Below are 13,239 nucleotides of genomic sequence, written 5' to 3' on the forward strand. Positions count from 1 at the left end.
TAAAAAATGCTGGTTAAAATTATGTGTTTCAGCAATGGAAATATCATCCTTTTGTGCAACAAATTTGTTATTTTGTGTAGCACACAGTGATAATTACCCATAATAAATGCACTATGTTAGTCTTGTTTTCCACATCTGAAGTGAAGTGGTTATACGGGATCTTTTGCGGCTGGAGAAGTATAAATATAATGGCACAAAACCCATAATGAGATCAAGAACAAAGCCCTATTACTAAATACATCTTGTTTTTCCTCTAAAGTTCTCGGTCACCGTGAGTGGCAGGGACAAAGAACAGGCTGGTGTTCTGGCACTCTTACATCTTTCCATTCCTCCAAAAGATGGGGTGAAGTTTGGGGTGAATTTTGGCCTTTGTTTCTGGGAACCCCCTTCAGAATTTTGTCCATCTCAACAACACTTTTTGCCAGCAATTTTCCCAGCACTGTTCATGCTTTTTGCTTCTGGGCACAGTTGGAGAGAGATGGAGGGAATTATGTGCAGCCCAGCAGACACCGTATTAAAGGGGAACTTTCTGGGACTGAGGAGGCTCAGAGAACTGTAAGGAAGCTACCAGGTCAGGTAGTTTGAACTCTCTATTTCAATGTATCTGGCAGTGAAGGCTCATAACTATGAATGATGGCATTTGAATGATATGTTATTTCATGTACTGAGATGTAAAAGTGGTAACTAAGCTTCCCTTTATGCAAATAGATGTAACTGGTTTTTGGTGCTTATGCTGGAACTGGACACTGAAATGCCACTAAATGTTAAATATTTTCTAAGTCAGTTTTCTAGCAAGTGCTGATGACTTTTTGATGGTTTTTATGTTCCACTGCCATGTACTCTTTCCTCTAAACAGACAGAAAACATCCAGAATATTTCAAGGACAAAAGCAATCTATTGTCTGATATAAACCAGCTACATTTGTTTACTAAATTTCATTTTGATATGTACTCAAGCAAAACCAATTTAAGCTAAGGTAACCTTTAAAGATGAGAAATGAGCAAAGTATAATACTTCGAAAGAACCACAATTTTATCACTATGGCAGAAGGTCAGAGTACAAAGAAATCTCTTCAGAAAGCAAAGCTGGAAACAGGCCTGCAATAACCATAACAGAAAAAGGGTTCACCTTAACAAGAAAGGACTTTCTTCTATCCCCAATTACCACTTAGAAAGTCAGCTGGCTCATAAGAATTCTCTTTGAATGCAAATTATTTTGTTCCTAAATTGAACGTGTCTTTCTACATATATTGCTAAATTTTCTGTTTACAAGGACACAATCCAGATTTCAAGATGGCAAACCCAAACTCTTCAAAAAGTTTGATTTTTTTAACAAAGGTTTATTAAGGATATGTTTCACCAGTAACTGCCTTTATATAAGTCCAAAATAACTTTCAGAAACTGCCAATAGAAACTTTTCATGGTCTTATCCTGCCCTAAAATAGAAAGTTATTGAACTGCACAAAAGCAGTGATTTTTCAAAATTAAATGTGTGAGACCTATAATTACTCTTCCTCAGCTACAGTAGCACATGGGCCAGCTCAGGCAATCACTTATGCACATGGAAATATTCTTATGCACCTCAACAGGCACAAATGAAGGCTCAGTGTCAATTTTAGATATTAGCAGAAAGTGAACAATAAACTGATAATAATTGGCTTCTCAGGGTATTCACTTCTGTTCAGGAAGTGTTAGTTACCTGATTTACAATTCTTTTTAATACCTGCCATGTGCACAATGCTGCATCTTCATGCTACAGCATTGAAACACTTCCCCTTGGTGCACTTAATTAGCAATTCCTGTGAGAAATCAGTCATCAGTTTAAGACAACTGATTGCAACACACATGGCTCCCAAGGGTAAGAAAAGTTATCACACAAAGTAGCACTTCTCAAAGTCAGTTCTTTCAATGGTAAAAGCAGGACACAGCAGGTGAGAACATACAACCCAAGTGCCAAGCTAGCCCTACAGCAAGAGTAGCCTTCTTCTCCATGCCCTCTTCTTTGTCCATGTGTATCTGCAATACTTTTCCCTGTTATTCCTCATTCTCACGTGTATGAGGGTCCCTGGTGCAGAACTTACCTAGGATACTCTGTTCCCCAAAAGAAAGGTTTTTGTAGTTCTCCTGCTGGGAATCCTGCAATAGCAAGAAAAAAAAAATATATATATATATATATATGTATAGTGAGGTCAATTCAGTACAGCTGAATAACTGTCACAGTGCCCAACAAATGACCTCATTTGTTCAGTTTCAGGAGGTGAATCTTTGAGAGGCAGCAGAGATCCTCCTTCCTCCAGGACCACAATGGCAATAAGATTCTGCACTGAAAGAACTTTATTTTAATTCATAGCTACACACATTGTCTGTGTGTGTTGCCGTGGGATTTAAGTGCTGAAAAAATCTCCAGAGCAGTTAATTAGGGGTGAGATAAGAAAGGGTTTATTTTGCCAAGGCTAAAGATGTTACAAGACACGCACGCACCTGTGCCTGAGAGGTTACATTTTTATAATACCCTCCATCCAATCCCAAATGTGTCCACCCTGTGGCCTTTGCTCTGCCCCTGGTCCACCCCCTGAAAATGGGTCTGGGGTGCATTTCGGGACCCCCTGTTCATCCCGTCTTCATCTCCCTCAGTGCACAAAGGGTACATAGTTACCCAGTTTTTGACCGTGTTCTGCGGTTTAGGCCCTGATATGTTGTTCTGCCAACAATCTAGGCCTTGCCTTGACAAAAGACTAAACATGTCTACTGGTTTCAGGAGTAGGATTGATATAGGGAGCATAGAATGGGGTAAGAGGGTTAAGGAATGTGTAAACAAGGGTGCTACAGGGAAAGGGAAAGGGACAAGGGACAAAGGAGTGAGGGTTGCTGCTTTTAAAATCTACTTATAAAACTTATAAGGCTTACCAATATTAGAAAAATAAAAAACCATTAGGGGCTTAAGGCATCAGTGAGTAAGTCATGTGTTCCTGTGAAAAAAACACCTAATGTTTCTTGTGAAGAATACTCAGATGTGGTAACAGATCAACAAACAATATGTAGATAAAATGCAACAAGAATTCAAATAGTGTTAGCTTAGTGAAGCTTCAGTGCAGCAAAAACATGAAAGTGATAAAATGCAAGCCTAATTTTATTTAGTCTATGAAAATCAAAGGTAAATTAACATAATTAGGCACTTTGGTAAAGGAGTGCTGTAGATTATTAAGGCTATAGGGTCAGTCTAGCTACAGGAATTACCTGGCTACTTCTGGTAGACTAATTATATAGGAATCAAAATTGTTCCTCAAATTCAAAGTCGCACATCTATTTTTAATTCCAGGGTAATATTTCATTGCCAGGGTACTGAAGACAGTGGAGCTGCACATAGTAAAAGTTTAACACCTCAAAGAACTGCTAAATAAAGCAGTCAAAGTTTTTATAACATGGTGAACAGTGCTACCCTTCCAGTCACAAATGTGGAATTTACTGTCTTGGGTTACAAACTCTCATCTGTTAAGCACAGGCATACACCTACTTTGAAGTTTACCCCACACGGATATCACCTTGTTGAGGAAGAACAGATTTCCTCAGGTGATTCATTTGTTTTCCCAAGACCTGCTTGTTCAGCCTACGGGTCTCTCTTCAGTAAGTCACCTGAACACTCAGGTCAAAACAAAAACCATATTCATTCCATTCTTACCCTATTCAATCTTTTTTTGATAGGTAGCTCATGGATTTCTTTATATCTGTGATAAAGTGTCAGGTACGATCTTTGTCTTCTCCTTACAAAGTCTTTAAAAAACATACTTTCAAATAAAAAAAAATTAAAAACAAACAAACAAATAGAACAGTATGCTGAGTGTAATTCATGTCAAATGATGTGGCGAGTGACACATACTCCAGGCCTGCCCATCTGCTTTTTTCTGTTGCTCCTCTGTGGCTTCCACGATTACCTATTTGCAATCAGCTTACAAAAAGCATGTGTTTCAGACTTATTTTCTGAATGTTATTTGCGTCTTTTTCTTTTACTTCTCCAGATGCTACTTCATTGTTTCAAGCATATTATCATTTGCTTTTCTATCACCTTTAAACACAAGTTACCAATGTCAAGTACGAAGTTTTCCTGATCTGACTCTCCTTGCCTTCCAGTGCACAGAGAAGAGTATTTACTCTGCATGTTTTTAAACATCTCACAGCAATGGTACATCCATTCGACCTGATGAAAATTGCTTGTTAGTGCACTAAGTTAAGAGCTGGTGTTAAGAGCTGGAAAGCTAATCTGAACTGGTTCCTTCCAAACTCTGAACCTCAGAAAAGGTTTTGGAATTATTAGGTTCTGCTAACTCTGAATGATTCAAATGGTCATTTCCCCACAACAGCAGATGAGAGGAATCATGGCCAAAATGAACAAATGAGCCCACACTGAAAATGGTATGAACCAAGGTAGCACAATCACTCCACAAATCATGTTTAATGATCACACAATCCTGTGTGCCTGTCACCACACCAAGAGGCTATAAGATCTTTTAAGGAGCTGCAATTATTTTGTCCAGGTATAGAACTGAATATTGAATTTGTGCTTGTCTGCAGTAGAGGTAACATACATTATTTACAGAAGGTGTAAACCTTCACTCAGGCTCATCCAGCTACGAAATATGATCAGCTGCGAGTTAAGCCACGAGACAAAGTTTTCACTGAATAAGTCATGTGAATGAATGCTAAGAAGCTCCAATGCTGAATCCACATAATAGATTGATAATTATTTTACTCAGAGTCAGGATTCATTTTAGGTAAGACATCACTGAGCAAAATACTGGTTAAAGGAGTGGCTCCTGCTTCTAGGTATCTACGTGAAACACCTCTGCAGTTTGATTGCACTAAAGGAAGCTTAGGAATTATTTTCAGGCTAAAGCAGAATGAGAAGCCAGTATAATTTAATACACATCCCAGAAAAGTTCAGGAAACTGGAATATATTACTCCCGAGAGGTTTTTGGTTTTTTTTAAGAAAAATAATTATCTAGTTTTGAAACTAATTCTTTGGCAGCTGTTATAGCAAAGGGGTTTTGTTCTCCAGAGGTTAGTAGCACTAAATGAGGGACAGTCTTGTCCACTATCACAAAACTAGAAAGAACAAATTTGGATTTGGCAACACATGGCATCCCTTTTTATGCAATGTCTCCCTCAGGCAAGCATCAACTGCATCATCCTTGGAGGGAGCAAGGATAACAGTGTCCTAGACCCAGAAAGTCCTTGAAATTTTAATAGGAGATAGATCACCTGACAGTTTCTTATTTTGTGCTGGTTTGAATTCCTCAATTTAAGCAATTCCCTTGTGAAGTCTGTTTCTTTTTTGCTTGGCATATTGCACCTAAAAGCATTAATGACAAAATTCAGAGAGCTCATACTAGGCTGCATTTGCAATAAATACTAATGGGATTATTTATATGCCACTGGAGTTCAAGCAAGCTAAGAACTGATCTGAAGGAGTAAGACAGACAGACTTCAGATGATTTCACATCTTAAGGAATGGGTACAAGCACTGGGAATGTACTTTGAGCTAACATTTCACCATAAATTTAGTCTGTAGTGCACCTTTCTCCCTCTACACAGCCCCAGAAGAGAGACAGAGGCTGAAAGTCTCTCTCTTTGCGCACTATATTGCTAGTGCAGGCTCAGAGCCTACACTAATGGCTATTACTGACCAACAGTGTTGTTTTATTACAGACCCCACACAAATCTATCTGTTACAATTAGGACCTGGACTTGCAGAATCTGCCTTGACTACCCTCTTACAACCTACCTACTTTTGGAGCAATGTCATTGGACATCATTCTGAGAGAGACACTGGTGTCACGTGCCACAAGAGCACTGGTCTGTGGACAGCTGAGTTCCATCTGTCATAGAACTGCACTGGTGCCCTACATCCATGCATCTTACCAGTGGCAAGGTGGCACAGCCAGGCTAGATGGACTTTGTGCCACTGATTGCAACACTTTAGAGCCCAGATGTTCTGATCACAGCCCTTTAAGCCCATCAGTTCAAGCAGTTTTCAGTCCACCTGACTATCCACTTGAGTAGCTCACTGTTCAGCAGCTTGAATTTGAGAATGTTAGGGGAGACAATACTGATATTCCTGCTAAAGAACGAATCACATTCACATCTCTCTCCACATCCACTGAGCTAGTAATCTCATTGTAGAAAGCTGGTCAAGAAAACTGCATCTAGGATTTACTTTATCATGTACACAGAGATTGATGTGAGGCTTACTAGCTTGTAATTCCCTAGATCTTCCTTCTTGAAGATAGGAGTGACATTTGCTTTCTTCCAATTCTCAGGAACCTTTCCTAATCACCATAGCCTTTCAAAGATTACCAAGAGTGGCATCACAACAACATCAGTCAGCTCATAGGTGCACCCTATCAGAGCCCATGGGCTTGTGTATGCCCACTCTGTTTAAATATTCCCTAATCTACTCCTCCTCCACTGAGGGTAAATCTCCTTTGTTACCAGGTTCTCTGCCCTCATTCAGCACTGAGACTACATTTTCCGTAGACTTTCTGCTGCTACAGCTACGCTTCTGGAAATGTTTCTTGTTGCCCTTCACATCCCTTGCCAGATTAATCTCCAGGGAGGTTTGGCTTTCCAAAGCCCTGTGTCTGGACCCTTGGACAGTGACTGTTGAACTTACCCATCTTACTGCTCTGGAATGCAGGGGCACTTCAAGCAGTGGAGTACATTCTGGCTTACTGCAAATATTTCACTCTGAAATTATGTTGATCCTGTAGCTCTGACAGTGCTCTACCTGCACAGACTACTTTTAATGTAATTGAAGGTTTCTAGCTTCATTTTATCCATTGTATCATTTTCAGCATCTCCCCGCAGCAAGGTGCTATAAAGCTTGTTAGAATGTATTTAAATCTTGAAGCTTTTCTTTTTCCAATTTTACAGGGGCTTTACTGCCATTGATGAATATAATGAATACCTTCGTGGTATTATTATACGCATTTTGCAGATGAATAACCTTAAACTCAGTGTAATACTGTTAATTCACATGCAATCACATTTGATCTGACAGTTCACTGAAACAATGCAGACTAATAATGGATGATGTAACTAAAAACACATGAGTGTTTTTAAAACACATGACTTGCCATATCATGAGGAAATTTGGAGTTCAAATCTAAATATGAATTCAAATGCTATAGTTCGGTTACATTATGCAGTTATATTGCAAGATGTTTTTAACCGAGCAAGGCAAGATCTAGTAAAACCTTATTCCAAGTTAGTGTCTTTACAATTTCCAATAATTAGGTTGGTTTGTTTAAAGCAACTTCTGACAGTCTAGTGAATCCCATATGTAAGCAACAGATAGGGCAGACAGCTGTGCTAAACTGTGTGATATACAGGGTACTCTGCCAATTGTTGTACTGGCAATTCTCAGATGTGTTTAAAAGCTGTAATTTGTTTTTTCAAGTATCACTGAAGGAAATGTAGAATTTTAAAGGGATAAGATACAAGCAGAAGACTAACTGCTAGTCAGTAATCAAAGGATATTGAATTCACATACGGAATTAAAGGTGAAGACAGCTAGGGAACTGGTTAGTTATCTAAAAACAGCACAAAGGGCAGGATACATTTGTTTAAAATGCTTCCACAGACTTGTATTTGGACAACTGAATCTCATCCCAGTGATGGATTTGCATATCCTGTTTGGCCTCTAGCTGTCAGTCTTGATGGCAAGGGTCTCCTGCAAGTTCTCTCTCAGATACAACACACATGAGAAAACATATCAGACACTATCGAGCATCACAGACAGCTTTGAGCATCTATATGTAGGTGACAGGGATCAAACTCTGTCATAACATGGACTCAAATCCTACACTTAATTTCAAGTTTTGTCCTGTGGACAAGGAGAATAGTAAACAAAAGTTGTGTAGGAATAGAAAATATCAATTGTGTAAGGCACAGTAACTGTTCCATGCCATGCATGAATACAAAGCTTAGCTTTATGAAGAGTAGTGAATAAATTCATTAAAGAGGTAAAGGGAAGTGATGATCTTAAAGCAAAGGACTCAGCAGCCTCTGGTTTAATTCTTGGCTCAGTTTCTACTTCACCTGACAAGAGGCTTTTTGCTGCTCATGAAAAGCAGAGAACCCAGTATTTCCCAAACTCAGTGGGGCAAACATGAGGAGAAACATGAGGTGGTTTGTGAGAGGCCAATGAATACTCTGTGCTAAGAGACTAGAAAACTTGTGAAAACATCTGTTTTTTTCAAGAAATTTTAATCTTTATTTTCTGAGGGAAAAAACCTGACTAGATTCCCTGGGAGAGGGGTGAAATAGGAAAAAGAAAAAGTTCTTCTATTTTATACATTCATAGATAAGAATTTTAGGGTGAAAAAATAAAGAATGGATGTAAGGATCATGTGTCATCTCACCTGTGACCATAATTAAATAAAAGAGAATAGTGGTCATTAGTAAATAGAGAAAATTGAAAATGAGGGCTCACTTAAGAACATTTAAAGCTTACTTAATAACAGGGCTCGGAAAGTGTTCAGTTCAAATCCGTTATGTTCATTAACCTCCTGGAAACTAACGGCACACTTGAAACTACTTCATCAATAACCTTCCAATTAGTGTGGTTCTTAAGGGAAGAGAAAGTGCCTCTGTGTGCAGGCCCCTTGTCCTCCCCTGGCCACGGCACCGTGTGCTGTTTGCCAACACTCCCCTGCCTCCTGGCAAGATAAGAGTTCTCCTTTGCAAGTCACAGCATCAGCAAGCTGCCAGCATCAATATCTGCCTAATGCTTCCTGTAAAGATGATACTTACTGGCTAATATGAGCTCTCATCTCTGGTTTTCTCTATGGATGCTAATTTGAATGCAATTTTTAAATTCTGTTGTAGATTATATCTCCTTCCTGTAACATGTAATGAAGCCACTCTCTAAAGAGGCCTCTTGACTTTCACTAGAGAACTGCAGTACCAGCACAAATGACTTAGAAGGAGCATGGATATAAACTTACAGAGATAATATCAACATTAGTTAATTATCCAATACATCTATTCAAACTTACACCTCGTGTGTTGCTTATATTTGTCTCAGTTCACTGTACATCTCCTTTTCATTACTGTTCACAACCCATAAATGTTACACTTTCTTTCTTATATATTCTAGAAACATAAGTATGGGAAAAAAAAAATAAACATAACAAATGTCTGATTAACAGCTCCCTTCTATCCCTAACATATTCAAGGGGCAATATTTTAGTACTGTAATGAAATAAAACCTTTTCTTGAACAGAAGTATGCTAGCATACTTTGATCATCACTTATGTCTATTTTCAGCACATATTTGTTGACTGCTCTAGAGTGCATTAAAATAAACTAATCCTTTAGGAATGTGTTTTTGGTGTTCCAATTATGATAATTAAAAAGATAGTATTCATGCTGCTTAGATTATATGAAGTGTACTTAGATACAATTTGAGACTCTAAAAGCAATGACACATACCTGTTGTCCCTATTAAGTACCTATAATTGAGTAGAAATTGATGAGCAAATGAACAGAAAATTGAAAAATTATCCAAACTAGGATTGAAAAGTTGTTAACAACCATTAGAAACATGCATAGTAATTAATCTAAGTCACTTTGAATTATGGAAAAAGAGGAAATAAATAAATAGAACTCATGTAAAGAGAACATCAGGATTAAACTTGTAATAAGATAAATTATATGTACCATATTTTTAAACTCTGCTCTTTGCAGGACATCTTACTTAGATACAGGTACTTATTTTTCCTTATTTATTCTTTGGAGATATTCACAGAATTTTTGGTCATTCAAGCTATCAACAGTTTAGTAATGAAAATTAAATAAAGCAATAGCAAACATAAAGCTGTGTCCACTAAAGTGCAGCAAAATTCAGTACATGTACTGCATACATTAGGTTTGCTGTATTCTCACAAATCTAAATATTTTCCCAAATAATCTAGCTTCTATTTTCTATTAATTTTCACTTCTAGTGAAAAAAGGCCTTTTCTTCCAATAATTGAGTAGCCAAGTGGTCAAATTAAGAACACTAACAGATTGCATGTATATGAAGATCAAATGGACTTGTATGGAGATTGTGGTGATTTTTTAATGCTTATGTCAGTGATACAGACTACAGAGACAGAAGAATTTGTGATCCATCAGGAGTGTGTCACAGACCTTCCTGTGCTCTGAGCTCTGAAAGCAGAAGCATCTGCCTAAAGTTCAGAAGTGATCAGGACCTCCGCATTCCTCTCCACCTCTGCAGGTACCTGATGATCGCTCCTTTTCAGAATCCATGGGTTAAGGCACTGATATTGTTTTTCCTCTAAACCCTTTCACAAAGCCTTCAGTGACTAAAGAAGTTGGGAGTTGCTGTGATTATGCTGACATTATCACACAGCACATTTCCATTTTCAAACTAAATGGTCTTAATTTTTAGAATCAACTTTTGGAACCAAGTGTTTTCCAGTCAATGTAGAAACACTGTTTTCCATAATCAAATTCTATTATGTATTTTAAAATTCTTATTTCTCAAATTCCCCTTAGAAAACACACTTACAAAAAGCAAAAATAGATGAGCCTTGAACACATTAAAATCCAGCTGTTAATTTATGAAAGGACTTTTCTTTGTTGTCCCATGACAACATCCAGGTAATAGCACTGGAAAAGAACTTCATCAAAAGTGTTCTATGGAAATAAACATAGTATATCAAGCATACTTACTTGGATTCTAAATTTCAAAAAAACTCTAGTAGACTAAGAAAGCATGATTTTTTTCTAAAAGAAAAAGCAAAAAGCAACTCACATAGTCACATTCACTCTTCACCCTTATATCACATGCTTATTCATTCTGTCTATTCAATCATGTTGTAGTCACGACCAGATTCCTTCATATAGGGGTAGAAAATGACTTTTTATGCAGATCCCCATGAATTCTTTTTGGAAAAAAAAAGGATTTGACACTTGCCATACCTATTCTTCCTGTGCTGAGGCCACTATAAGTGATAAGCTATCATCAAAGCAGGTTGTTCATCAATGTCATGTCTAAGTTCCTTTGAAATACCTGGGAGAATATTATCTGGTCCTTATATTTGTCACAGTTCATTGTATGAATTTCTTCTACAGTGCCTTCCATTGACACTAGATTTTAAACACTTTCTGGGACTTACCTCTCGTAAGAAAAAGCTCCAGGATTAGAAGTTCACAAACTCTTCCAATGCAATGAATTATCTTACTTTTATGTCTTAGAAACTTTCCTCTTTCAGTGTATTTGAAAGAAGGTCCTATTATTAGTTCTTATGCTCTTATAAAGTTGGTCCTCAAAATCTTTGTGGGCTTGCTATATGACAACTATAAATTTCATTTGGTAGAGCTCATGCTTAATTCTTATTCTCAAATTATTCTGGTTAATAGAACTTTTTTTTTCTGTTGTTTAACTAGGCCTTTAAAATGCTACAGCTTTTGTAGCGTGTGACCAGTCCCTCTGAACTTTGTATGGATTAGTACTGAAAACACAGCTGCAAAGCAGTAAGGTAGGAACTGCTGAATGTGAGATTTGCCCAGTGAGATTTACCCAGCAAATATATCAGGCAATACGAGTGTGCATAGGCTTGCAAACTTCATTCTCCAGCAGAGCCATTCTTTCCCAGCAGCATTAATGGAAACACAGTAGTGATGTGTCAAATATTTATCAGCAACTTCAGACCTGAGAATGTTCCTCCCACATCTCACAGGGCCTCTTCCCCAATAAAAACACACCAGCCAGCAGTGAAAGACTGTGCTGTGCCTTTCTATGACTCTTCCCTCTTGTTGCACATCGTTTTTAGGGTATGATTACATTTGGACCTCTCTCTCTGGTAGGAGAGGGTTTTGCTCAGAAAGATCCACATTAAACCTTTTCCTCTTTGAAACAGTCGTAAAAGGGCTGTGAATAGCACTGTCCAAGCTTCCAGGTCATGTGCTAGCAGAACAAGAAGGTCAGCAGTTACGACAGAAAATACAATTGCCTCTACACCCACGAGTGGTGGGTTACATTTGAAAACTCTCTGCCTCCTGACACTGTTAGACACAGTGAGTGTGAAATTTTCAGTGACCCCAGCCTCTCATTACAGTTTTCTCTAATGTGCCATGGCAGAGAAGCTGAGAGCGGAGCACTGCTGCAACTTGAAAGAATACAATGTTAAAGAAGCTGTAACAGTGATGGTTCTCATTTCGTGCTGACTGGGCTTCCTCTCCACTCACACGATGCATCTCCAGCATCAGTGGTGTCTGGTGCTGAGTTCCTCAGGAAGAGCAGCTGTCGTGCTTCACGGGCACCTCAGAGCTGTGACCGGCTCAGGGGAGCCTCAAGTGCTCCCTCAGATGATCAGCAAAAATGTGACTGCTTAATGATGGCAGGCCTCTAGTTAAGGCAGAGCTATCTAAACCTAGAAATAATTTTAATCAAAAGAGCTGCCTAATTATTATACACACTTTACAAATGAGGTCACTTAGACACGAAAGAATTTAAGTGAGTGGTCTGAAGGCAACATTGTTTACAAAAATTGGTAGAAGCAGATACCAGCAGACTCAGATTGTCAGTCCCCTGCTGTAACTTCTTCAGTGTGATATATTAATTTTGTGCCTTTCAAAAACTACTTCTCTGCTACCAAAAGAGATCCAGGAGAAAAAGGGGGAGTCACCCAGCAATTTTTGATAGTCCTGTCTCTGGGGACCAAGATCACAGAGAAGATGGCAGCCAGCTTCCAGACCCTGATGGCATAGAACAAGAAGGCTGATTCAACATCCAAAGCTAATAAGAGCAAAGAGAAGTGCCAGGGTAAAGGTGACTCTGTTGTACACTGAAATACTGGTATAGAATTTTAAAGCCCATTAGAAATTTGCAATGCAAAGTCACATTAAAGCAAACAGAAATGAACATCCAAATCCATACACGTATTTTAAGAACTCAACTCTTTTACCTTATATGTTTCCACACCTGAATTTATGCTATCTAAAACAACCAGTAACTAAAATTAGAATAAGATAGTAATGTACACACAAAATAATTTCATCAAACTATAAAGGTAAGAATTTTAAGTTAGCTACAGATACCACTCTTTGTGCTTGCATATATTGAACAAATCCACTGGACACCTCTTCTTAGGTTTTCTAGTCTATATCACAGTCTCCTCTAGTCATTTATTGCTACATATCTATCAATACTAGAGGTCAGAATTGCTATCACTG

At 38.2% G+C, this 13,239-nt stretch overlaps 1 protein-coding gene across 2 annotated transcripts in view; it reads right to left on the minus strand.

The window, feature by feature from the left end:
- Nucleotides 1-13,239, minus strand: part of PHEX (phosphate regulating endopeptidase homolog X-linked) — a 99,558-nt gene that overhangs the window by 10,801 nt on the left and 75,518 nt on the right. For both annotated transcript variants that reach the window (XM_039391435.1, XM_027731134.2), the window contains one exon: nt 2,081-2,135. In XM_039391435.1, coding sequence (XP_039247369.1) covers nt 2,081-2,135 — 55 coding nt within the window. The remainder of the gene's footprint in view (nt 1-2,080; nt 2,136-13,239) is intronic.

The sequence above is a fragment of the Pipra filicauda genome, unplaced genomic scaffold (assembly GCF_003945595.2).
Source record: "Pipra filicauda isolate LSUMZ 115617 unplaced genomic scaffold, ASM394559v2 scaffold12_size5214236_pilon, whole genome shotgun sequence".
Lineage (NCBI taxonomy): Eukaryota > Metazoa > Chordata > Aves > Passeriformes > Pipridae > Pipra > Pipra filicauda.